The 26,637-nt window shown below is 46.9% G+C and overlaps 1 protein-coding gene across 1 annotated transcript in view; it reads left to right on the forward strand.

Moving 5' to 3' along the window:
• The window catches only part of Inpp5b (inositol polyphosphate-5-phosphatase B), a 69,514-nt gene that overhangs the window by 41,574 nt on the left and 1,303 nt on the right, over window positions 1-26,637 (forward strand). The window contains 16 exon segments of the mRNA XM_037202921.1: window positions 1,323-1,425; window positions 4,265-4,432; window positions 5,917-6,018; window positions 7,797-7,911; window positions 8,226-8,342; window positions 8,857-9,044; window positions 10,431-10,542; window positions 11,419-11,528; window positions 13,515-13,650; window positions 17,194-17,304; window positions 18,285-18,447; window positions 19,940-20,175; window positions 22,175-22,288; window positions 24,215-24,299; window positions 24,734-24,861; window positions 26,031-26,142. Of these exon segments, the coding sequence (XP_037058816.1) occupies window positions 1,323-1,425; window positions 4,265-4,432; window positions 5,917-6,018; window positions 7,797-7,911; window positions 8,226-8,342; window positions 8,857-9,044; window positions 10,431-10,542; window positions 11,419-11,528; window positions 13,515-13,650; window positions 17,194-17,304; window positions 18,285-18,447; window positions 19,940-20,175; window positions 22,175-22,288; window positions 24,215-24,299; window positions 24,734-24,861; window positions 26,031-26,142 (2,100 nt within the window).

Raw genomic sequence — 26,637 nt, forward strand, 5'->3', positions numbered from 1 at the left:
ACCTTGTCTCAAAACAAATAAGCAAGCGTTGTTGGGCACGCCTGTAGACTGCATGTCTGTAGTCCTAGTATTTGGGAGGTAGAAGCAGGAGGATCAGGAGTTCAAAGCCAGCCTTGGCATGTAGTGAGTTTGAGGCCAGCCTGAGATCCTAAGATCCCATCTCAAAAACAACAGGTGGATATTTCTGTCCTGCCAGCCTGCTCCCAAATAAATGCACAGAGACTTCTTATTAATTATGAAAGTGTGGCTCAGCCGGGTGGTGGTGGCACATGCCTTTAATCCCAGCACTCAGGAGGCAGAGGCAGGCAGATCTCTGTGAGTTTGAGGCCAGCCTGGGCTACCAAGTGAGTTCCAGGTAAGGCGCAAAGCTACACAGAGAAACCCTGTCTGGAAAAACCAAAAAAAAAAAAAAGTGTGGCTGATAGCTTAGACTTGTTTCTAACTAGCTCTTATAACTTAACCCATTTCTGTTCATCTACGTGTTACCATGTGACTTGTGGCTTTTACCTCTTTTCTTGCTTGTCTATTTCTTCTTGTCCACTGGTGCCCTTCTTCCCAGGGTTCTCCCTGGCTGGCTGTCCCACCTATACCTCCTGCCTAGCTAGTGGGCGGTTAGATTTTTATTAAACCAATCAGAAGGCGCCTTGTTTGTCAAAGACACATCATCACAGTGTGCAAAAGATTATTCCACAACAAATGACAACAAAAAGGAGTGCTGGGGAGATGCTTCCACCACTAAATTGCTGTACTGGAGCAAAGACCTGAGTTCAATCCTCAGAACCCATTTAACAGCCGGGTCAGGTGGTGTGCTCTTGTATCCCAGGAATGGGGAGGCAGAGACAAGCGGATCTGTGGCACTTGCTGGCCAGCCAGCCTAGCTCGGTGTGTGTGTGTGTGTGTGGGGGGGCTCCAGGCCTGAGAAAAAAATGTGCCAGTTAAAGAAGGCTTGTTATCTTCTGGCATCCCTCCAACCCCCTAAACACAGTTAAAAAAAAGGGGCGGGGGAGAAACCAAAAAGAAGAAAATGAAGTCCTTGGCAAAACAGATTTCTGAGTTTCGTGTTACTTTTTCTATAACTTCCGTTCCTGGAAAGGGGATGGAGTGACTAGAACAGCTTTATCTTCAGCAGCAAAGCCATCCGGGTGAGCTACCTTTCCGCCTCTGTCCATGGCCTGTGCGACTGCACTTGTGGGCCAGCGTGGCCTTTGCAGTTTCCCGGCAGGGTGTAGACTGCCAGTGGTTCCGCGGCTACCATCTGAGAAGCTGTGGTCTGTGCACTCAAGCACACGTGTATGCATGCTTTAATTCCTTTTCCTCCTTAGGTGGCTCTAACCCGGACAGCTCAAGACCAAATGGGAGAGGCCTGCTTATGGACCAAAGCTCTGGGGCCAGGTGTCTGGAGAAACCAGAAAACTCCCTCACAAGGTAACACCCCTCCCTTCGTTTGTATTCACCAGAGAATTACCCCCACTGTGTATAACGTAAGTTGTTCCAAGTAGCTGAAGCCTGAGAAATGTTCCTAATGTGCGTGACACAGCTCTCTCACTGTGTGCGCCAGGCTGCATCCTCTTACAGGGACTGTTGTTTACATCAGAGTTCTGTACTGTACTGTTTTAGAGCTAAGGAGACTCAGGTGATAAGAAATTACGTTAGTGGGTGGAGAGATGCTCAGCAGTTAAGAGCATTGGCTGATTTTACGGAGAACCCAGGTTTGATTCCCAGCAACTGCATGGCTCCAGGGATCTGATGCTCTCTTCTGGGAGTTGTGCTCATCTGTACATAACCTTGTGAAGACACACACATACTTAAAAATAATAAAACAAATCTTAAAAAAAGAGATGCCAAGTGGTGGTGGCTCACACCTTTAATTCCAGCATTCATGCAGAGGCAGGTGGATCTCTGTGAGTTTCAGGAGAGCCAGGGCAACACAGAGAAACCCTGTCTCGAAAAACCATTAAAAAAGAGAAGAGGCCGGGCGGTGGTGGCGCACGCCTTTAATCCCAGCACTTGGGAGGCAGAGGCAGGCAGATCTCTGTGAGTTTGAGGCCAGCCTGGTCTATAGAGCGAGATCCAGGGAAGGTACAAAACTACACAGAGAAACCCTGTCTCGAAAAGCCAAAGAGAGAGCGAGAGCGAGAGCGAGAGCGAGGAGAAGGAGAAGAAGAAGAAGAAGAAGAAGAAGAAGAAGAAGAAGAAGAAGAAGAAGAAGAAGAAGAAGAAGAAGAAGAAGAAGAAGAAGAAGAAAAGAAGAAGAAAGAGGAGAGAGAGTTCATAGGTTGGGTAGAGAAGATGGCTCAGGAGATAAAGCCTTGTCTCACTAACTTGAGGACCTGAGTTCAGATTCCTAGAATCTGTGTTAATTTTTTTTTTTTTTAAATAAAGCACTCAAACTTGAACTTGTGAGCACTCTACATCTCCTGTAGAGAGATACTTCGGCAGTTTAGAGCACTTTCTGTGCAATTGTAAGAGCCAGAGTCCAGATCCGAACACCTGAGTAACAAACCACTGTTCAGTGAACACATGTTTGTAATCCAGGTCCCAGGACAGGAGGATGAGGCATGGAAACAGGAGGGTCATTGGGACTTGCTGACTTCCACCCTAGCTTAGCAAACAGGAGCCCCAGGTTCAGGGAGAAAGCTGTTCCAGCCTGCCTGAAGGACTAGACAGTGAGGGAGGAGGAGATCCAGCGCCCTCTTCTGGCCAGTGTGTGCATACAAACAAATGGATGATTTTAAAAAATTTGTAGTAGCCTGGCAAAGGTGGCGCACTTCTTTAACCCCAGCACTAGGGAAGGCATAGGCAGGTGGATCTCTGTGAGTTCGAGGCCAGCCTGGTCTACAGAGTGAGATCCAGGCCATTACTCTACACAGCAAAATTCTATTTTAAAAAAAACAAGCAAAAATACAAGAAACTGAAGATGTTTGATTACCCCCCCCCATATTCTTTTTATACTTTTCTGACTTGGAAAACACTTATTTTTTCTTTACCCCTCTCTCATTATACACATTATATTTAGTGTGTTTTCTAGTGCTTCCCACTGATGATAAGTAGAATCACATGGGCAAGATAAAATACTTACCTTTTGATCAATATTTTAGTCACACCTTAAGCAACAATGAGCAGTCACCAAATTTGAATGCATTCAGGAATCCACCATTCTCAAATCATTTTGGTATCTATGTTATATATTCTTCTTCTTATTATTATTATATTTTTTGAAACAAGGTTTCTCTATGTAGCCCTGGCTATCCTGGAACTCCCTTTGTAGACTAAGCTGGCCTTGAACTCACAGAGATCTGCCTGCCTATGCCTCTTGAGTGCTGGGATTAAAGGTGTGTGCCACCAAACCTGGCTTTAAAATTTTTTTAAGGATTTATTTTATGTAAATGAGTGTTTTGCCTGTGTGTATGTGTAGCACATGTATCTGATGCCCTCAGGTCAGAAGAGAGCACCAATGTCTGGAACTGGAGTTACGGATGGGTGGGAGCCACCAACTGAACTTGGTCTCTCCACAAGAGCAACTCTGAACCACTGAGCCCTCTCCCCCGTCATATCCCTACCCTTATTTTTCTTGAGACAGGGTCTCATTATGTAGCTCTGGCTAGTCTAGAGCTTGATGTATAGATGAGGATGGAACTCCGGGGTCTGCCTGCTCTGGCTTCCTAGCGCTGAGATTAACGTGTATCAACCACCAAGCTGCATAGTCTTAATCTAACCTTGACTGATACATAAGCAACAGTGGTGCTACAAATACCTATGTGGTGTCTTAGTCAGTGATCTAGTGCCGTGACCACAGCAGCTGCTAGAAAAGAAAGCATTAATTGAGGCTTGCGTACAGGTTCACAGGTTTACTCCACTATCATCATGGTGGGGAGCATGGAGCTGGAGCAGTAGCTGAGAGTTAGTTACATCCTGATCCAGCAGCAGCAGGAAGAGAGCCTGGGCCAGCCTGGGCTTTTGAAATCTCAAAGCCCACCTCCAGTGTTAACTTCCTCCAACAGGACCACACCTACTCCAACAAAGCCACATCTCCTAATCCTTCTAATCCTTCTATATAGTGCCATTCCCTGGTATCTAAACATCAAGTATATGAGCCTCATGTATCATTTAGTCAGTGCTGGGCATGGCTCCAAGAGCCTTATCTACTTTAACCTGGACCCCTTTATTCTTCTGTGATAAGGTGCTAATGTGTGGGAATATCTAGCTTTATATTTATTTTCCATGCCAGACTTAAAATATGACTAAAATGCTTTTATTTTTCCAGACAGACTAAATCTAAGCCTGATATTACTGACATGGTTCGCTCCTCCACAATCACGGTATCAGACAAGGCTCACATTTTATCCATGCAGAAGTTTGGGCTGAGAGACACAATTGTGAAATCACATCTCTTGCAGAAGGAAGAGGATTATACCTACATCCAGAACTTCAGGTAGTTAACCAGGTTCTCCACAGTTTATTTTTCTTGTGACAGAGTGTCACAGTGTAGTCCTGGCTGGCCTGGAACTTGTCATGTAGACCAGGGTGGTTTCAAACTCACAGAGGCTGCCTACCTCTGCTTATGGAATGCTGGGATTTAAGGTGTGTGTTAATGGTTTTTCAAGGCAAAATGACCATTCTGCTCTCTAGAATTTAAGCATCTGCCACACATACCTTGGATTTGGAAGCAAATTATTCTGTTTGGTGTTTTTCCTTTTCAAAAAGTATCATTGTGTTTACTTTTTTGGCGGGGTGTGGGGTAGGGCATAATGTCCCCCTATGTTATCCAGCTTGGCACTTAAAGGATCAAGTCATCCTCCTGCCTCAGCTGTACAAATGCTGGGTTACAGATATGTGCTGCTGTGCCCACTCTAGTTGCTCTTCGTGGGCAGGTGTCTGAACATGCTGTGTGTGCTCTGGGCAGGCTCTGTGGGTGATGGGCTGAAGTGATTGGCACAGCGTGCAGGTGGCTGCAGAGTATTTACAGGGATAAACGAACACAGAACAAAGAGCAGTATCCCGAGTCTCAGCACCTGCCTGAGGTTTTCTATTCCCATGCTCACTCCTGGCCTTTGGAGAAAATCATTGAAAATGAAATTCGTTGATGTTCAGTAATCCTGTTAGCTGACCTCACTGAACATTAAGTGAATTAAGCTTTCAGAGTTCTGCTGGAGCTTTAAACATCACTGCACTGGGACTGTAAGGTAAAATAACATTGTTTCTAGGCATATGGAGAATACATACCCTCTGCCCATTGCCGCCACTTGCTTGCCGAAAGGAATTACTAAGCACTTACCATCTTTTTCCTTTCAGTAGTACCCACAGGGCAGCGTCATTTTGTGGCTTATGACTCCCAATGGCTATTTAAGGGAAGGAGGAATGTTCAGAGCCGGCTGGGCTGCGTGCTTATTTATTTATTTGTTTGTTTATTTATTTATTTGAGATAGTAGCTGTTGTGGCTGTAAACTCAGTATGCAGCCCAACCTGGTCTCGAACTCACTGCAGTCCTTCCTCACTGTCTCAAGTGCTGGGATTATGAGCATGTGCTACCACACCTGGTTCAGAGGAGATCTATATTGTTTGCAGTTATCACAAAGGCAGGCTGCTAGCCACCCATTGGTGCCACAATTATCGGTCTAGGTTAAATAGGACATTTCTTATGTGTTTTCTTTTCTTTTTTTTTTTAATACTTTTTTTTTTTTTTTTTTTTTGAGACAGGGTTTCTCTATATATTTTTGGCTGTCCTAGAACTAGCTCTGTAGACCAGGCTGACCTAGAACTCACAGAAATCCACCTGCCTCTGCCTACCGAGTGCTGGGATTAAAGATGTGTGCCACCACTACCCAACCTTTTCTTATGTCTTCAAATACCATTCCACAGAGACTGAACTCCAGACTTACTGTTTCCAGATCACTGATTGAGTCTCTTTGGTGACAGGTTTTTTGTGGGTACTTACAATGTGAATGGACAGTCCCCCAAAGAGTGCCTCCGGCCCTGGCTGAGCCACAGCACCCAGGCCCCAGATGTGTACTGTGTAGGGTGAGTGCTCCTCTTCTCTTGTTACCAGTTCTTATACACACACACACACACACACACACACACACACACACACACACATATATACATATATATATTATTTAGTGTTATGTGCATTGGTGTAAAGGTGTCAGGTCCCCTGAAACGGAGTCACAGACAGTTGTGAGCTGCCATGTGGGTGCTGAGAATTGAACCCCGGGTCCTCTGGAAGAGCAGCCAGTGCTCCTAATCCCCTAACCCCTGAACCATCTCTCCAACCCCTTGTTACCAGTTCTTGAGAATAGAGAGCCACGCTGAAGGAATGGGGACATGACTTGAGCTGAGTCTTCATAGCAGCGAAGGAATGGAAACATGAGCTGAGCTCAGGGACAGCTGCTTCTCTGTTTGATGTTCTTCCTGATAAACAGAGGTCTGGCCACGTACTGTGCTTGATATTTAAATGCTAGTATTAATTTAGTATAACCTTCTGTTAAAAATTGGTGTGTCATTACTTGACATTCAGCGCATTTTTGGTCACAAAGCAAAAAATATTTTTTGCCAGAAAAGGAAGGTTCCCTAAAGTCTCATCAGTTAGTTGATTTTGTGTATGTGTGTGCATGGGTGTGTGTGCATGCTTGGGTATGGGAACCAGAGGACAGTCTGTCATTCCTCAGGGGTGTGTGTGTGTGTGTGTGTGTGTGTGTGTGTGTGTGTGCAAGACAGACAGACAGACAGATAGACAGGGTCTCTCTCTAGTTTGGGGGGTTCATTTGGGTTAGACTGGCTCACCAGAAAGCCCCACAAGTCTGCTTGTTTCTGCCTCTCAGCACTGGATGTGGATCACCATGCTTGGCCTTCATTTTCTTTGTTTTTTGTTTTTATTTTTGAGACAGGGTCTCACTATGTAACTTTGGCTGGCCTAGAAGTTGCTATGTAGACCAGGTTGGCCTTGAACTCACAAAGCTCTGCATGCTTCTGCCTTCCTTTGGAGTATTGATAGTAGTGGTGTGAGCTACCATGCCTGGCCCTCTGTTTGGCTTTTTTAACATGAATTCTGGGGATTCAGGTCCTTGTGCGTGAAGGGCAAACACTTTACTGACCGAGTCTTCATCCTCGCCCCTTGTTTTTTAGCTTTGAGAGAGGATTTGACTATGTAGCGCTGGCCAGTTTAGAACTTGCTGTGTGGACCAGGCTGACCTCGAACTTGTAGCAACCCTCCTGCCTCTGCTATACAAGTGCTGGCTTTATAGGTGTGCACCATGACGCCTGGCTTGGTTTTATTTTGTTTTGCTTTTGCAATGCAGTGGATTGAATCCAGGGCATTAAAATGTGCGAGGCAAGTGCTTTCCTACTGAGCCCCACACTCAGCTCAAGCATTAATGTCTCCACACTCTCCTCTCATCACAGTCCAGGGTACAGTTAGTGGGAGGGCCAGTTAAAGAAGCCCGAATGATGTATTGGAAAGAGCTAGAACTTGGGGTTTCTATAGACCAAACAAAACAAAACCAAAAAATAGATCTGAATTGGAACTCCAATTTGAAACTTAATCCTTACTGACCTAACGATTCTAGATGTAAAACTGGGGGGCAGGAGGTGCCTCCAGCCAGTTCAGTGGCTAGGTTGTCGAGAGGAAGCGAACTCATGTTCAGAGGAGCACCTGGGAAGTCTGTTTGTTTTTAGCCCCTCCGGAGGGCCCCACAGTTCAGATGGAAAGCTGGGCCCGGAGCACCCGAGCAGACTTGGGGTGTATTCCTGCATGTGGTATTCCTTTCTCTCTGGTTCACTCTTGCCTCTCCACATAGGTTCCAGGAGCTTGATCTGAGTAAAGAAGCCTTTTTCTTTCACGACACCCCAAAGGAGGAAGAGTGGTTTAAGGCCGTGTCAGAGAGTCTTCACCCAGGTGCCAAGTACGCAAAGGTGAGCGAGGAGCCCGGCGGGCGGGGACTTTGTCACTTTTTGGTGACCCTTCGGTAGAAGCCATTCCTAGGCAGCCTCAGATTCCTCCAGAGGGCCTGTCTGAGTGGAAAGGTGCAGAATGCCGGCGCCTGTAAGTGGTTTAGGGTTCCGTGTAGCATGCTCAGTGAGCGGGACAGACCACCTTGTGTCCTGGCCTGGAGGAGGAGGTGTGTTAGTAATCAGCTAGCTCCCACACCACATTTCCCTCGGGACATTCTGGTTTCCAGCTTCTGTCCGCGGCAGCCGTCACTTGAGAATTGGGCTCTGTGTTCCAGGTGAAGCTCATCCGGCTGGTTGGGATTATGTTGCTGTTGTACGTCAAACAGGAGCACGCAGCGTATATCTCAGAAGTGGAAGCCGAGACCGTGGGGACAGGAATCATGGGGAGGATGGTGAGTCCCTGGTAATGTTTTGCACATTGAGGACCTTGACCCCTAAGGTTTTGACTTGGCCTCTCAGGGTGCAGGAACCATACAAACCCATCTGAGATGTTGCTCTTGCAGGACGAGCTGTACCCACAAACAGGGCTGGACTGAGATTTAGAAATCCAGCCGGTGCATTTCTCCATCCTGGTAGTAGTCAGGGCTGGAGCCCTGTTGACACAGTACAGAACCTGTTTGGGCCGCCTAGGGAAACAGAGGCCTGTAGGTTTGCAGTTTCCTCTTCTTGAGGCTCCTGGAGTCCTGCCCTTAGATTCCCCGGCAGGAGCCGAGTTGGACATGTGGCTGGCACACCAGTGATACAGAGGCGGACACTGGCCCCAGCTTTCTGTAAATGGCCAGTCACTTTGCTGGGGGTTTGTGTTCTTATCTGTAAGATATAGACAGTAGCTCCGTAAGGCCCAGCTGAAGACACAAAACGGGTGGAAGTCTGAAGGTTTCAATGGCTGAAGGGGCCTTTCCCTAGGGTAACAAAGGAGGAGTAGCGATCCGCTTCCAGCTGCACAACACGAGCATCTGCGTTGTGAATTCCCACTTGGCAGCCCACACAGAGGAGTACGAGAGGAGGAACCAAGACTACAAAGACATCTGTTCCCGGATGCAGTTCTCTCAGGTGGACCCGAGCCTCCCGCCTCTCACCATTAGCAAGCACGAGTGAGTCCCTCCTCAGTCCCCTCGTGTAACTGCTAGGCTCTGGGTCCTTCATCGTGCTGGGGAGGGGAATGCTGGAGGCTGGGTATCTGCCCGCTCTTCTTTGTCTCTTGGAAATTCTTGGCTTTCTAACTTACCATCTGGAAGACCCCTAGAACCTTGTCAAGCATCCCTTGTCCCTGGAGAGGCATGGGGTTTATCTAGAAGTCTGTCTTGATTGCGCGCAGCCAGAGAGCTTGCGTCCCATGCAGTTTGGAGTACGGTTTTAGGTTCCCACATCCGCTCTTTCAGAGCACGTGCAGTTGAGAGTTGGACCTGTGCTTGTTGCCCGCGCTTGCTCATTCCTTGATTCTGCTTGTCAAAACCATAGTTGCAACTGCATATTGTGCTAGTTTTTGGTCATTCTCTGGATTTCATTTATCTCTAAAACTCGCTGTTTTGTCTGACTTCAAAGCCTTGGAATTTCAGACTTTATGGTTACAACTGAAATTTATGGATCCTCTTTTAGAAAGAGGAGGGAGCTGCTGAGGTCCTCTCTGAGGCTGTGGAAGCTGTCTCTGGCTTGTTGGTATTCTGGAAGACTGGATGGCTGTTCTTCTCCAGGGTCCCTCGTAGGGAGCGTGTCTCTTCCTCTGTGAGGCTGCAGCTGGCACGGCCTTTGCCTGCTTTTAGCCTGAGCATGCATTTGTTGGGGGAGGGGGCATGCTGCGAGGCGGATTATTTAGTGACATGGATGTTGGCTTCATGGCATATCTGATGTCATCAGGGAGCAGCAGCAGGTGTAATGAACCGTGTGGCACAGCTCTTCCTGGGAGCGCAGAGTACACCAGTGATGTGGTGGGCAAATCCAGGCCTTACTGTTGATGTGAGCTTTGTCTCAGACAGTTCTCCCTTGAAAAATGTCAAGAGTGTGTTTGTGGGCTAGAGTGTAACCCGGGTGCCTGGGTGACCGGCAGGATTTATACTTTTTAATTTTTTTCAAACCACTTCCTGCTGTTCAATAGACACCTTATCTTGCTTCTAGACATCCTTTTTTTGTTTTGTTTGTTTGAGTCAGGGTCCACTATAGGGCCAAGCTACTTTTTAACTGGCTATGCTCCTGTATTAGCTCGTGAGGACTGGGATTACAGGCATGTGTCGTGACACCAGCAAACAGGCATTGCTTTTAGATCTGTCTCTTCAGCCTTACCTGAATAAAACCGTCAAGAGCTCCAGGCCGTTTGTGGTGAGCATGGGTCAAGACAATTGATGTGTTAGTAAGTGGGTGAGGAGGAAGATTCCGTCCCAGCCAGGTCTCTGTCCCACGCCGGGGCTTCTGTCTGATGCGCCCTGGACAGGAAGGGTTAAAGCCTCTCCTAAACCCTGCGCCTTTGTGCTCTGTCCTCACAGTGTGATCTTGTGGCTGGGGGATCTCAACTACAGAATAGAAGAGCTGGATGTGGAAAAGGTGAAACTGCTCATCGAAGAGAAGGCCTTTCAAACCCTGTATGCATACGACCAGGTACAGATGGGCACCCTGTCTTCCTCAGGTAGCTGCTCCTCTGCTGTGGGAGCCCAGAGCCCAGTTTCTCCTTCCCCAGCTTGGGAGGCTTCCCTAAGGACCAGTGTTGTCCACTCGTGTCTGCATTCCATCTGCATTCCTCTCTCTTGGCTCTGTCCTGGAAGCACGTGTGTCCCTTGCAGTAAGAACACGGTCTTTGTCATCCACTCAAGAGACCCTGGAGTTAGGCCGAAGGGCTTTACGTTACTGTTTTTGTTTCTGCCTTCAGTAAGGAAACTGCTTGGTGTATTTGAGGTGACTTACTAATTCTCTTTAGTAATGAGTCCCCTGCTCCTGCCTCCTCCTCCTCCTCACCAGTTTTCTCCAGGGTGAGCGAACTTTCTCAGCTCTTCTCTTCACTCTGCTGGAGTCAGTGCTGCGGCCTGTGGTTTCCCACCATTCTTTGACGTAGCATGTCTTTCTGAGAGCCACAGCCTCTTCACAGGCTGCCGGAAGCCTGCGCCTGACTTGCTCTGCTGCTCTCCTCAGTGGACTTGAGACTTCTTAGGTGTTCAGAACTGTCCAGGATGCTGAAGCCCTCTTTCTTGTCCGCCTGAGCTCTCCTCTGCTTCTTGACAACCTTGCAATCACTAGGTCTGAATCCTTCGATTCTCCTTCTCTTTCCCAGCACACAATAGTTGAAGGAGAAGAATCTTAACTTTGCTGGCTCTCTTCATGAAATCATTTCTTTATTGACTCATGGAATAGGAATAGTTTTCTCATGAGTCCTTTCCCTTTGAGGTAGGGCTTGGGATGTGGATTGATGTCATGGTCTCCACTAATTCCAGGTTTGACCTTTCATTCTGAGGGCTTTTTCTCTCCCACTCTTTTGCGTAGCTGAAAACCCAGGTGGCTGCCAAGAGCGTCTTTGAAGGCTTCACGGAGGGAGAGCTTACCTTCCAGCCCACTTACAAGTACGACACCGGCTCCGACGACTGGGATACCAGGTGGGTCGGTCAGAGCTCACCTCGGGGGTTAAGGAGCTAGAAACCCAGGAGTCCTGGGAAGCGCTAGCCCTTGTGGACCCGAAGAGGATAAGGTCTTGTGACTCTCCATGTTTCCCACTGTGGCCAAACATTTCCTCTTGGTATCTGCTCTCTAATCCTACTGCCTTTTCATATTATTTCTTTCTGACTTAGGCATTGATCCGTCATGGGTCTTGACACTGAATGGCTTTTCTTTTCTTTTCCTGTTTGTTTGTTAGTTTAAGACAAGGTTTCTCTGAATAGCCTCAGCTATCCTGGAACTTACTCTGTTCACCAGGCTGACCTCGAACTCACAGTGATCTGCCCACCTTTGCCTCCCGAGTGCTGGGATTAAAGGTGTGTGCCACCACCACCCAGCTATCTTTTCCTTTTAAAAAGATGTATTTATTTTTATTTTATGTGTATGAGTGGTTTTGTCTATATATGTGTATGTGCACTGCATGCTGGCCTATGCCTGCAGAAGCCAGAAGAGGGCACCAGATACCATGGAACTGGAGTTACAACTCCAGCTGGTTGTAAGCCACCATGGGGGTGCTAAGAACCAAGCCCAGGTCTTCTGCAAAAACCGCAAGCACTCTTTCTTAACTGCCGAGCCATCTCTGCAGCCCACCAGTTGACTTTGAGCTGTGTTCAAGGTCATTTGATGATTCCAGCTAAACTTGTGCTTGGTCTTAGCATACTAGTTAATATTTCTTAATAGTGCTCACTGTATGCCACAGACTCCTGGAAGTATTTGATTTGTATATATCATTTTAACCTGTTAAGAACTTGTTGAAGGGGCTGGAGAGATGGCTTAGCAGTTAAGAGTACTGAATGCTCTTCTAGAGGACCTGGGTTCAATTCCCAGCACCCACATGACAGCTCATACCTGTCTATAACTCCAGTTTCAGGGGACCCACACCCATGGCAAAAACACCAATGCACATAAAAAAAAAAAAAATATATATATAAAAAAAAAAAAAAGAGGGGGGGTGGGCACGCCTTAATCCAGCACCGGAGGCAGAGGCGGGATCTCTGTGAGCGAGGCAGCGGTACCAATGAGCTCAGAAAGGCAAAGCAAAGAGAAACCGTCTCGAAAAAACCAAAAAAAAAAAAAAAAAAAAAAAAAGGCGTGTGCGCACGCTTTAATCCCACATCGGACAGAGCAGCGACTTTGATTCGAGCAGCTGATACAGTGAGTTAGAAAGGGCAAAGAACAGAGAAACCTGTGAAAAAAAAAAAAAAAAAAAAAAAAAAAAAAAAAGAACTGTTGAGGTAGATACGGTTTATTATGAGACTGGGGACTGAGGTAGTCCAACAGCCTCCCAAACCTGCAAGTGGTAGAAACAGGATTTGAACTTGGGCAGCAGGAAGTCACAGCCTGTGCCTTTAACCACTTTCTTTTTTGGAGCTGAGGACCGAACCCAGAGCCTCGTGCTTGCTAGGCAAGTGCTACTACCACTGAGCTAAATCCCCAACCCAGTAAAGCAAATCTTTTTTTTTTTTTTTTCCTTCAAGACAGGGTTTCTCTGTGTAGCTTTGCGCCTTTCCTGGAACTCACTCTGTAGCCCAGGCTGGGCTCGAACTCACAGAGATCTGCCTGTCTCTGCCTCCCGAGTGCTGGGATTAAAGGCGTGCGCCACCGCTGGCCCAGCTTAACCACTTTCTTTTAAGGACTGTAAAGTGCTTGTTCTCCTGTTGCTTTTTCACTTTCTCTCCATTCCCACACGATGCTATAGAGCAGGGACTTAGCTGGAACAGTTTTCTGCTGTCACTTTCATAGTTGCTGTAGACGATACCCACAGGGACACCTTGTTCCTCCATGGGCCTAATCATCCGCCATCCTCGATCCTCTGGCTGCATGGACACAGAGGCTCTGCCTCATTGCTCCTGCCTGAGCCATGGCACACACTAAGCAGTGGGTCCAGCTGTTTCTGTGAGCCTACCGGCATGGACTTTGTATTTCAGTGAGAAGTGTCGTGCTCCTGCCTGGTGTGACCGAGTCCTCTGGAAAGGAAAGAACATCTCTCAGCTGAGTTACCAGAGCCACATGGCCTTGAAGACCAGTGACCACAAGCCCGTCAGCTCAGTGTTTGACATCGGGGTAGGTGGGCAGCTTGTTTTTATACCAGGGTTGCTCTTTGTCCTTCCGACCTCCTGCTCTCAGCCTTGAGTGTGAGGAAGCTCTTTTTAAATTTTGTTTAAGGTCCTGGAGAGATGGCTCAGATATTAAAGGCCTTTGCAGCTCTTTGAGAGGATCCAAATTTGGTTCCTAGCACTCATGTTGAGCTGCTCGGGACCACCTGAGCAGGTGGATCCGGTTCCAGGGGATCCAGTCACCTCTGCAGGCATTGCACACATGTGGTACACAGACATACATGCAGGCGAAACACTGTCTTAGTCAGGGTTACTATTGCTGTGATGAAACACCATGACCAAAGCAACTAGAACAGAAAGGGTTTATTTGGCTTATGTTCATCATGGAAGGAAGTCAGGACAGGAACTCAAGCAGGACAGGAACCTGGAGGCAAGAGCTGATGCAGAGGCCATGGAGGGGTGCTGCTTGCTGGCTTGTTCCTCATGGCTTACTCAGCCTGCTTTCTAATAGAACCCAGAACCACCAGCTCAGGTGTCCCCACCCCCAATGGGCTGGGCCCTCCCCCATCAATCACTAGTTAAGAAAATGTCCCACAGGCTTGCCTACAACTCCATCTTATGGAGGCATTTTTTTAATTGATGTTCCTTCCTCTCAGATGACATTAGCTTGTGTCAAGTTGACATAAAACTAGCCAGCACACACCCATTATACACAAAATAAAAATAAATACATTTTTTAAAACCTATAGTTAATTTTTTTAGGCGTAAAGTTAATTACTACTTGCTTTTATATACATCTAAATACGTCCACATACGTGGACTTTCCCTTTTGCATCTTGGACTTTGTTTATGCATTTGCAGCTGAGTGTGTCAGTATTCTGCATACAACACACAGATTCCTCTCCCCCCTTTTTTTCCTTAAAAAGAGCTCACATTATACGCATTCTGAGACCATCTTTTGCCTTCATTGAAAATGTTTTAGGTCTGGGAAATGTAGCTCAGTTGGTATAGAACTTGCCTAGTTTGCATGAGGTGCTGTATTCAATTCCCAGAACTACACAAACCAGATATGGCAACACTGACTTGTAACCCCAGCACACAGAAGGCAGAGATGGGAAGATCAGGGGTCCAGGGTCATCCTTGGCTACACAGGGGACAGTCGAGACTGTTCTTCCCCCACTAATACTCCAAAAGAGAGTTTGTTTTAGGGGATTTTTCATGACAGTAAAATTTCAGTACAGTTTCTTCCTCGTTATTTTGGTGGTTTTTTTTTTGCCTTTACTTATTGTGTGTGTGTGTGTATTTTAAATTTATTAGTTTATGAGAGGGGGTGCAGTAATGTATGTGAAGGGACACAGTAAAGAAACTGCCTGCAGGACTTCTTCATTATTTTAATGTGAATAAGAGAGAGAAAATAATCCGGAGGCATCTGGAGTAATCCAGAGCAGAGAGAAAGTAGACAGAATGGCCTGGGCTAGGGAAGTAGGAGAGAGAAATGGAGATAGTGAGATCAGAAGGACAGAGAATACAGCACAGCAAGAGAGCAAGAGGATAGCCAGAGCTAGATATGGTGGGGAAGAGAGACAGACAGACAGACAGACGGGGGAATAGTAGAGAACAGTGGGTTACATAGGAAGTAACTGGGGGAGGGAAAGGCCAACAGACTATTGTGGGTTTTGGAACACGTAACCAGTACTTGTGACACTGAGGGGGTCTGGAGGCCAGTGTGGGTTTTGATATGCTGAGAGGCTCCACAGACAGCCATGTGTCCCTTCTGCCAGAGGTAAGGGAAATGACTACTTTTGGTAGATGGGAACTGGTTTCACAAGTTTTTGAGTAGTGCTTTTATCTGACCACCAGAAATCCTCTATAGTCCAGCTTTGAGCTCATTTCTAGATGTATGGACTGCCTAAGACCTAACGGTCAGTGCCTACTCATTTATTAGTGTCTACTCCCAACAACTCTTATTATTTTAAAAAAAGACTTATTTATTTATTTATTTATTTATTTATTTATTTATTTTTGTGACAGGGGCTCACTATGTAGACCAGGCTGGCCTGATACTCAGAGATTTGGATTAAAAGTATATACTACCATGCCAGGAAAAATTTATTTTTATTTTATGTGTATGCATGTTTTGCCTGCATACATGGATATGCACTGCCTGCATGCTTGATGCTTCCAGAGACCAGGAGAGGGCATGAATCCTCTGGAACTAGAGTTATAGATGGTCGTGAGGCACCATATGGGTGAGGCAAGCCGGGTCCTCGTCAAGAGCAGCCTCTGCTCTTAACTGCTAAGCCATCTCTCCAGCCCCAGTTCTTAACATTTTATGTTTCCACTAACTACATATGAGCTTATTTTCCCGGAACTTTGCCAATATTTTTTCAAATTTTATTTTATTTTTAGTTAATGTGTATTGGTGTTTTGTCTGCATGTGTATCTGTGTGAGGGTGTCAGATTCCCTGGAACTGGAGTTACAGACAGGTTTTGAGCTACTATGTGGGTGCTGGGAATTGAACTTGGGTCCTCTGGAAGAGTAGCTGGTGCTGTTAACCACTGAGCCATCTCTCCAGCCCCGCCAATAATTTTTTGAAATTTTTTAGTCACTACAGTGAGAGGAGGGAGAAGCCATCGTTTTCTGTTGCAGCTGCCCGGTTCCTAGTGAAGGCAGACCCTTCAGTCCTCTGCATTTGTCACCAGCGGCCTCTGTGTTGTTCCTACTAACGGTTCATGCAGGTGGAGCAGAGTAGACGCAGGCCGGAATCTGAAATTGGAGAAGAGCCTAAGGCTGGGTGTGGTGGCTCTTGCCTGTAAGCTGTGAGTTGGAGGCCCACCTATTCTACATAGTGAAATAGTCTCTGAGAAGTGGGGGTCACTAAGTAATGTTGCAATGAATATTTTATTGTTGAGAAATGAAAAAGTATTTATATATAAAAACACAGAAAGGAGAGCCTGACCTATTCTTCCTTGCTGATGAGTTTGTGTTAAAAAAAAAAAAAAAAAAACAACCCAAGAAACAAGAAATACATCTTTGTATCAAAATCATAGAAAAAAATATCCCCTTGCTGGCTTTTGGGCGGCAGCTAGCAGGACAGAGATAGAAAGCGTCTTTTGGCCAAGACCTGTGACCCAACAGGAGGAGCAGCCAGGACATTTCAGTGTCCTCCTGCTGATCAGGAATCAGACGGCTTACAATAGCTTGGGGATCCTTCTGAGTCTGTCATTAATTGGGTTATTATTATTATTATTATTATTATTATTATTGGTTTTTTGAGACAGGGTTTCTCTGTGTAGCTTTGGCGCCTTTCCTGGATCTCGCTCTGTAGCCCAGGCTGGCCTCAAACTCACAGAGATCCGCCTCCCGAGTGCTGGGATTAAAGCGTGCACCACCACCACCCTGCGGGTTATTTGTCAATGAACTAAATCTACATCGCTGTCACTTCCTGAAATGCTAGCAGCTGCTGTTTCCTGATGCCCCAACCTTCAACACCAAGAAAGAAGCGTGGGCAGAAGGCTCCGCACTCAGTCTTTACCGTTTCCCTCCCAGGTGAGGGTTGTGAATGAAGAACTCTACCGAAAGACGCTGGAGGAAATTGTCCGCTCCCTGGATAAGATGGAAAATGCCAACATTCCTTCTGTGTCACTCTCCAAACGGGAGGTAGGAAAGACCCAGACCCATTAGGAATATTAGCATCAGGGTTGGGGAGTTGGCTCAGTTGGTAGGACCTGAATTAAGCCCCAGAACCCATGTTGGGATGGTGTAGTCGGAAGGTTTCTCTGGTCCTGCCCAGCCCGCAGTCCCACAGCTGCTTGTAAAATAATTACTCAGAGGCTTCTATTAATTACCATTTGCATGGCATATGGCAGGCTTCTTGCTAGCTAGCTCTTATAACTTAAATTAACCCATTTCTATTAATCTGTGTTTTTGCCACATGTTCCGTAGCTTACCGGTCTGCTGGCATATTGTTCCTTGGGCGGCAGGCTGGGGTTTCTCTGCCTCTCCTTTCTCTTCCTGTCTATCTGCTTGGATTTCTGCCTGCCTCTAAGTTGCCTTGCCATAGGCCAACGCAGCTTTATTTATCAACCAATCAGAGCAACACATATTTACAGCATAAAGAAAGTTATCCCGCAGCAGGGTGGTGGTGGGCATTGGGCATTGTGTTGGGTGTGGTGGCATGGTCCTTTATTCTCAGAATTTGGGAGGCAGAGGCAGATGGATCTCTGAATTCAGGCTAGTCTGGTCTATAGCAAATTCCAGGAATTCTAGGCCAGCCAGGGCTACCTAGTGAGACTGTCTGAAAAAACAAATGGAGTTCAAGGGAAGATACTTAAGCTGGAGATGTCTAGCCCCTTGGCAGAGTGAACTTGACCTTCAGGTTCAGGGGCCAACTTGAGCATGGTGTTTTGGAAGAACAAAGACGGAAGCTTTGTTCACTTTAGGAAACTTACTTATAAAAACATCTTGGGCTTTGGCTTGCATAGGCCAGTGGTCTTAAGCAGCAACTGTGCCCTCTCAGCTAAATACATTTCAGAGAGATGGTTGTTCATTTTCTTCCCAAGACCAGTAGTTTTTCCAGTCGGGTGGGTAGCAGCTGGAGCAGAGAACGCTGGCTCTGACTGTCCCTTGTCTGTCCCCAGTTCTGTTTTGAGAATGTGAAGTACATGCAGTTGCAAACCGAGTCCTTCACGATCCATAATGGCCAAGTGCCCTGTCAGTTTGAATTCATCAACAAGCCTGGTGAAGAATCCTACTGTAAGCAGTGGCTGACTGCCAAACCCAGCAAAGGCTTCCTCCTGCCAGGTAACTCGGCTCTTCCTAGGCTCTGCCTTCTATGCCCTGCCTGGTCTTTTCATTTTCCTACATAGGCTTTTTTGCTTCTGAATGCCTTATTCCTAGCCAGAAACTTTTCTTGTTTTGCTTTGTCTTGTTTTGTTTTTGTTTTGAGATAGAGTCTCTCCATTTATGTAGCCATGGCTGTCCTGGAACTCACTGTGTAGGCCAAGGTGGCCTCACAGAGATCTGCCGGCCTCTGCTGGGTCTAAGCTTTTTTCCCCAAACTCCTGTAGCCGAACTCAGCCATATATAAAATGTAAAGTGCTGAGGAGCGTGTGTTCTGTTTCAAGAACATTTTAGTCACAGAGTTGTGGGATTATGGCAGGTGCTGCTACTTTCGGGGCCATCTCCACTGCCTGTCTTATTGTAATCAGTGCCCAGGTATCTGGAGGAAAAAAATTAAGAAGGGTAGGAAAGGACATGACTGTTCCTAGGTATGATGGAGCAGAAAGTTTATTATAAATAAAAGGGAGAGCGTATGTAGAGGTAGTGACATCTGGGAGAATCCAGAGTGGACATGACCAGACTGAGCTGGACCATGTGGGGAGAGGGGGAGAAAAGGGAAGAGAGGGGAACCAGGTACAGCAGCCAGGAGGCCAGAGGCACAAAAGAGGTGGGTAACCAGAATGTCTGGATTACATAGGGAAGAGCCTCTGGGGGAAGGGCAGCCCAGCCCCTGGGCTGGAGAGTTCAGGGTAGAGGGTGGGGTATACCAGCTATCCCCTGTAACAGGTAGGGACTGAGGGATGCTGGGAGAATCTGGTGGTCAGGTTCGCTTTGGTATCTTAAATAGGCACCTCAGCCATTTGTCCCAGGGTCTGCAACTTAACAGTATCTAGATTAATGGGTAGTAATCTAGAAATGGTAACAGGCCCCCAGAATGTAACATCCCCATTCTGCAGCTGGAAGCCAGGGCGGGGGTGGGGTGGGGGGTGGCGGCTTTAATTCCAGCACTCGGGAGGCAGAGGCAGGCGGATCTCTGTGAGTTCGAGGTTAGCCTGGTCTACAGAGTGAGATCCAGGAAAGGCATAAAGCTACACAGAGAAACCCTGTCTCGAAAAACAAAACAAAACAAAACAAATCTGCAGCTAGAGAATTCAGAGTGTTTCCTGGCTAGTTCCCAGGTGATCCTCCCTGGATCTTCGAGGGGGCACACGTTTTCATCTTACCTGGTCCAGGGCTGGTCCTGTGATCCATGCCTTCTTCCCAGATTGTTCTCCTAGTTTAGGGTCTGCTACTTGAGTTTCTAGGCATCTGTCTCTGGCTTGCCTGTGTTGTCTGGGCATTTCCAGGCTGGACTGTGCACTGTGTGCTTCCATGGTGCGAGCTCACAGGTTCTTGCCGATGGATACCTTCTGTTTCCTTTCCTAGCCTTTCGGCCTTCCTCTCTTCCCTCCTGCCTTTTCCTCTTTCTCTCGACTGCTCCCTCGCTGACGTTACTTTTAAACTTTTTCTGTAGATTCTCACGTTGAGATTGAATTGGAGCTCTTTGTAAACAAGGCTACCGCCACAAAACTCAACTCAGGCGAAGACAAAATTGAAGACATCCTGGTTTTGCACTTGGTCCGGGGAAAGGATTACTTTTTGTCTGTGTCTGGGAACTACCTGCCCAGCTGTTTCGGGTCTCCCCTTCATACATTGTGCTACATGAGGGAGCCAATCTTAGACCTACCACTGGATACTGTTAGCAAGCTGGTGAGTAACAGACCCTGACGAAGAAACATCCAGTAGTCGTCAGCTCAGGGCAGACACTTTGTTTCTGTATCTACCTCCCAGGATGTAAGGTTTTTGCAGCCTCCTAGAGCTTGCTTAGTATCAGTGTAACAAGCCCCTCCCACCCCCAGAATGACAGTGAGCTGTCTCTCATGACTCTTGCTTTTTTCTGCTGGTCCAAGGCTCATTAGTGCTAATGGAATCAGGCCACAACTGTGTTGGTCACCATGTTGAAGGTAGCCTCTCCTGCCTGCCTCAGTCTTGGTTGCCCTCTGGCCTCTGCACACAGCCCTCAGCTCTCAGGAAGTGAGCTCAAGCTTCTGCAGGCAGAGGCAAGAACAAGAGGAAAGCTCAGGCCTTCCATGGCATGGCTGGTGAAGCCGAGGGCCCCACTTCTGCCTTGCTGTGTGGTTTGGAGCAAGTTGTGAAGCCAGCCCAGGTCCCAGCATAGAGAGACTCCACCTCCTGCTGTGGACAGCTGCAGAAGATGGCCACACTCTCCAGTCTTGATTTCACTTCTGTGCATGTATTAGAGCAGCAAGCGACGGTAACAAAACTCCATAGACGGCGCTTTATGAAGAAAAGAAGTGTTGTATTCACAGTTAGAGAGGCTGAAGTATACAGTAAAGATCACCGATGACTTGTTTGATGAGGGCCCTCTTGGTTCCTAGATGGCCGTCTCGGTGTCCTCATATGTTAGGAGCGGGAGACTCTTGGTTTTCTTACTGCACCCCAATCCCATTTGTGTCCACACAGCCCTCAAGACCAACTACCTCCCAAAGGCCCCACTTCCAGATACCATCACATTGGTGACTGAGATTCGTTATGGTAATCTGGGTAGGATGGAGGAGACACATGGCATAAACATTCAGTGTCTAGCAAGCAGTGCAGTAGAGAAACTTAGCCATGACTGCCATCTGGGGGCTGAGAGATCGCTCAGTTGACGAAGTGCTTTCCATGTCAGTATGAGACCTTGAGTTCAGTTCCCCAGAACCCACATAAAAGGTACATGTCCGCCAGGAGGTGGTGGCGCACCCCTTTAATCCCAGCACTCAGGAGGCAGAGGCAGGTGGATCTGTGTGAGTTCAAGGCCAGCCTGGTCTAGAGAGTGAGTTCCAGGACAGCCCGGGCTACACAGAGAAACCCTGTCTTGAAAAAAACCAAAAGAAAAAAAAAAAAAGGGACATGTCTGTGATCCCAGCTCTGGGAGATGGAGATAGGTGACCCTGGGAACCCATTGGCTAGGCGTTCTAGACTAATTGGAAAGTTCCAGGTTCAGTGAGAGATCCCTGTCTCAAAGAACAAGTGGAAATCAACTAAAGAAGACACTCACTGTTGACCTCTGGCCACCACCACATGTTTGTACATCCATCCACACCCACACACAAACCAAACAGACAAATAAATAAATAATGACCATCTGGCAGGTTATCCTAAAATAAGTTTGCTAAGAACCAACAGGCTCCTATGGCGACCATCCTAACACAAGGGAACAAGTTTGGCACAGGTTTAGGTAATTTGTGCACTTTTTTCTTAGAACACATATTTTCAGTTAGGGACTCTATTATTTGACGTAGATGAAAACAAACCCAGTGAAGGAAAGCGATTTGTCACAGGTCACATGGTGAGTGGCAGTGGCCCTGGAGCTTGGGCTCACAGGTGTGTGCTCTTTCCTCACTGGATCACACAGCCTCTCTGGTTCTAACAGTGGGATGCTGGAAGAACTTTCTTCTGTGAAGTTAGGGCATATCCTACCCCATTCATTGAAACTGCTTGCTCTAAGCACTCTTCCCATCCTTAGAGACCACCTTTTGTCACCCAGGTGTACCACCTGATCTTATTTATTTTTATTTCTGGCCTCTGGAATGCCTGGTTTAGTGGCATGGAAGAAGCTTCCCTTTGTAGTTTGCTGTCCCCACATCGTGCATTTTCTTGAAGTTCCACCTAGTCATGACTTGTCATGATTTTTCTTTCTTTGGAGACCTTGATGCCAATGCAGTCTGCAGATGACAGGAACCAGTTGGAGAACCCCATGGAAATCCCCAAAGAACTCTGGATGATGGTCGATTACTTGTATAGAAATGCTCTCCAGCAGGTAGGTTGGAGTTAAGGCAGTCGGAGAGATAACTTTTGTGTGGAAACCTTTTGTCCCAGGGAATCTGTGGAGAATTGTTCTGCCCCCAGGGAGGGAGTGCATGTTTGGTACTTGACCTTGGCTCCCCACTGGGAGGCAGAGCAGACTTGCCAGCTCTGTGTTTCTTCTGGCCTCTCAGTCTCCCCAGAGACGGACTTCTGAATGCCACCTGGGAGGTCACTTTGATGTCTTTCACAGGAGCTCTCACCTGCTTCTGGGAATGGGAGGGTGGGGGTGGGGCTCCCTTGTTGACATTTCAGGCAGAGGACAGGGGAAACCCCCAGGTTGTGAATTGGGAGGGTTGATTTCTGGAGAGATTGAGTCAGGCTTTCTGGGATTCGTTGGTCAGTTTGATTGACTTGGCTATACATTTTGTGAGGTCCAGGCTCCAAAGCCAGGCGCGGAAGAGGGTCACAGGAGGCTGGTGACTGGAGGAGAATGTGAGGAATTATAGACAATTAAGATACATTTTATTCAGCATCGCACAGGTCACTAGTCAGGCTGACACTGACAGGCACCCGGGCACAGGCCATCACACACAGGGCCCCACACAGGCTGGACAGAGGGAGGCACAGAGGCAGGCTGGGAAAGGCAAAGGCTCTTGCCTCTGACCTCAAAGCCATGTTTATAGAAATTTTCATCTTGCAGCAAAATCTATTCATATTCTCCTTTCCTCTCTCCCTGTCTCTTTCCCCTTATTCTCCTCCCCCCTCCCTTCTCCCCCTCCCCTCCCTCTCCCTTCTTCCTTACCCTATCCTCTAGTGCAGGGACTATACTAAGGCCTCATGCATATTAGTTAGGCAGGAGCTCTAACAACTGAACTGCATTCCAGCTGTTTAGTTTTTGAGATAGTAGTTCACTGTATAGCCCAGGCCAATGGCAAACTCACAGCCCCAGACTAGTTTTGAGCTCATGATCCTCTTGCCTCAGCCTTCAGTATGCTGGGACTGGGACTCCATCATGTCTGGCTTTTTTTCATTTTCCCACTCACACTGGTGTTGCTGTATACCAAGTTGTGTTCTGTTTATCCCATTTCTTTATTTAACTCTCACAGCAACTTTTGGAGGACACAGATGCCCTGAAAGGTGAATAACTTATTCCCAAGCTGATTAATACACAATAGTGGGCTTTCTTTTTAAAAACTGAATTTTTAAATATACATATGTCATATGTATATGTATACATTATTATTATTATTATTATTATTATTATTATTATTATTATTATTATTTTGGCCATGCTATTGTTGGAACCCTGGGTCTTAGCCCTCTACCACTGAGCTCATTCCCAGGCCTCAGAATTCACTTTTATAAGAGGTCTGTCTTCTCTGTAGATCTTTCAAATGTAACTTGTAAGCAATATATGTAATATTTTTATTATTAATAGTTACATTATGTTGAGTTGCTTTATGAAACAAATGAATCCAAAGTATCTTGAGACTAATGGAATGATGTTTACTGACATATTTTTATTTGCATAAGGTCTGAGGGGTCTTTTTGCCCCCCATCTCTTTTTGTTGTTGTTGTTGTTTGTTTTGGTTGAGGATCAAAGTAGCTTTCCAGTCTTACACATGGCATGTCTCTCGTAACACTGCAGGACACATACTCTGTGTGACTTTTCACTTACCCTGGATCTTGTCTTGTGGAGCGGGGCCTACCCACAGCTTTATAATGCATGCATGCCTAGTGACCTCCAGTGAAGCCATGCCTAACAGGGCCTGAAGATGAATTAGTCACATCAGCCTAAGTCACATTGTCCCCGGGGGTGATTGGGAGTTCTCACTGCACAGCTGCAGTTTGCACTCTGGTAATATGGGTGGATAAGGCAGGAAATCACTGCCAGTTTTCTGGGGAAATAACTGTTTTGTGGCTTTCTTCCCTCTTGCAGGAAGATCTGTTTCAGCAGCCAGGCCTGAGGCCGGATTTTGAGCATATAAGGGACTGTTTGGACACTGGGATGATTGACAACCTCTGTATCCTTCAGAAGTGTGTGTGTGTGTGTGTGTGTGTGTGTGTGTGTGTGTGTGAGAGAGAGAGAGAGAGAGGGAGAGAGAGAGAGAGAGAGAGAGAGAGAGAGAGAGAGAGAGAGAGAGAGAATATGAGAGCTTTTAAAAGAGGAAGAAGCCTATCTCAAAGCCCGGAGTCTGAAACTGTGACCTCCACTAACAGGCTCTACCTCATAAGACCCTGCTCAGAGAGGACATTAGGGCTTTAAGCAGTCAGGGTGGCCGGAACTGAGGAGAACCTGACTCACCTGACAAACGGCATGGTGCCTTCGAGACTGGGCTGGCATCCTAGCACTGAGGAGAGCCTGACTGAGCAGGCAGCCCTTCTGGCACATGCTTGTCCCTGGGCCTTCCCTATCCCTGGGCAACACCATCACCTGCTCCTTAACAATGGGCCAAAGGCGCTAACAACCACTCCGTAGCTGAAGCCTTGCTGCTTTTCCTAGAGAGCCTGCCAGAGCCTGTCATCTGTTACAGCGCCTACCATAGCTGCTTGGAGTGTTCTGGCAATTACACAGCCAGCAGACAGGTGAGGGGAAGCACCGAGCATCAGCGTACATCGTAGCTAGCCCTGAGCAGGTGAAGCTTGTCAGAACAGTCGAACAGCCCCTCCAGTGCAGTGGCTTGGAAAATGAATATCTTCCCTTCTCCTGCAGTGGCCTGGAAGATTACCATCTTTCTTTCTCAAGCCTGCTCTTCCTCTCATGTCCCTTTTGCTTTTAATAGCATCACCCTTAATTCCAGTGACTCAACCCCGAAACCTGAGTCATTTCTGCTTCCTCCCTCTCCTGGCCTCCCACGTGCCCAGTCCCATTGATCTGTCACTTTTCTACTCTCCCTTCGTCACTCTGCTTACGTGGTCCTGTGCTCTGTGTTAATGCGCTCCCTCTGTTCTCCATTTTGCATGCTACAGTTAGATCGTGAACTTAATGGTGCCGTCCTATTGGACAAAGCCATACTTACCTCTTTGTTCACTGTTAGTTAATGACCACCCCCCCCACCCCCACCCCCTGCTCTGTGAGACAGGGTCTCCTGTGACTCTGTCTGGCCTGGAATTCAGTGTGGTCCAGATTGACCTCATATTCACTATCCTTCTGCCTCAGCTTTCCAAGTGCTGGGCTCACAGGTGTGTGTCACCACACCCAACTTAATTGATAGAATAATGTATAATAGTTGCCAACAGAACAGGTTCCAGAACCATTGAGTCTGAGTATCTTCTGGAACCTATCTTTTCCTCCAGCTCCCTGGTTGATTCTGCTGTGCAGATATGTGGGCTATTCACTAGATTCCTGCCTGGATAACCCTTCCAGGCTTAGGGCCTGTGCAGCCAGGATATGCCTGCCAACATTGATGTATCCAGTTATCCCTGCTTGTCATCTTGCTTTCTGTGCCCCCAATACCCCAGCCCTCACTGCTACACGTCTAATATTTTCTGTTCAAGACCCAACTAAAATGTATTAATTCCCTTAAGTTGTCCGAGAATATAGACGTTCTCAGAATTAGAAGTCTGACCTCTAAATTCATGCAGGATTTGACCTTTGTGCGGGTTTGGCACTTATGCCTAGTGGTGAGTGATTCGCGCTGTGTGCATTCTTACTCACGTTTGTAAGTCGTGTCCTCAGTTCCTGGAATATAGCAGGCAGTTGGTCAAGTAACTGTGTGAGTGAAGCTGCAAACACCCCCCCTCCCCTCTTTCAGGTCATTTCTACTCTCCCTACATTCCACAAAAATGTCTTCAACTACTTGATGGCGTTTTTGCAAGAGTTGCTGAAAAATTCAGCAAAAAATCATTTGGATGAAAATATTCTGGGTAAGTAGCCAAGTGTCTAGAGCAAGCCTCTCTACAGAGTCACTGAGCAAGGAGGTGGAATTAAAATGTAATTTCTTTTCTACATTCACTTCCTCTTTTCCTCCCTTTTCCCTACAAGCTCTGAGGAAAGTATTTGCCTTTACTTTTTTTGTTTTTTTTTTTTTTTTTTTTTTTTTTTTTTTTAAAAACAGGGTTCTCTATGTAGCAGCCCTGACTCTTTTGAACTCATACATGACCCGCCTGCCCCTGCCTCTGCCTCCCGAGGCTTTTTTAAATTTTTAAAAGACAGGGTCAAGTTATGTCTGTTGTCAGAGCTGGCCTCAAACTCACCATGTAGCTCATACTGGCCTTGGACTCAGGATGCTCTTGCCTTGGTCTCCTGAATGCTGCCTATGTGCCACCATGCCCTATTCTGGACCAAGTTTACATGCAAATAGTTTGTTTGAGGCTGGAAGCATGACTTAGTGGTAGAACACTTGCCCAGCGTGTGCAAGG

Source organism: Peromyscus leucopus, chromosome 2 (genome assembly GCF_004664715.2).
Source record: "Peromyscus leucopus breed LL Stock chromosome 2, UCI_PerLeu_2.1, whole genome shotgun sequence".
Classification (NCBI taxonomy): domain Eukaryota; kingdom Metazoa; phylum Chordata; class Mammalia; order Rodentia; family Cricetidae; genus Peromyscus; species Peromyscus leucopus.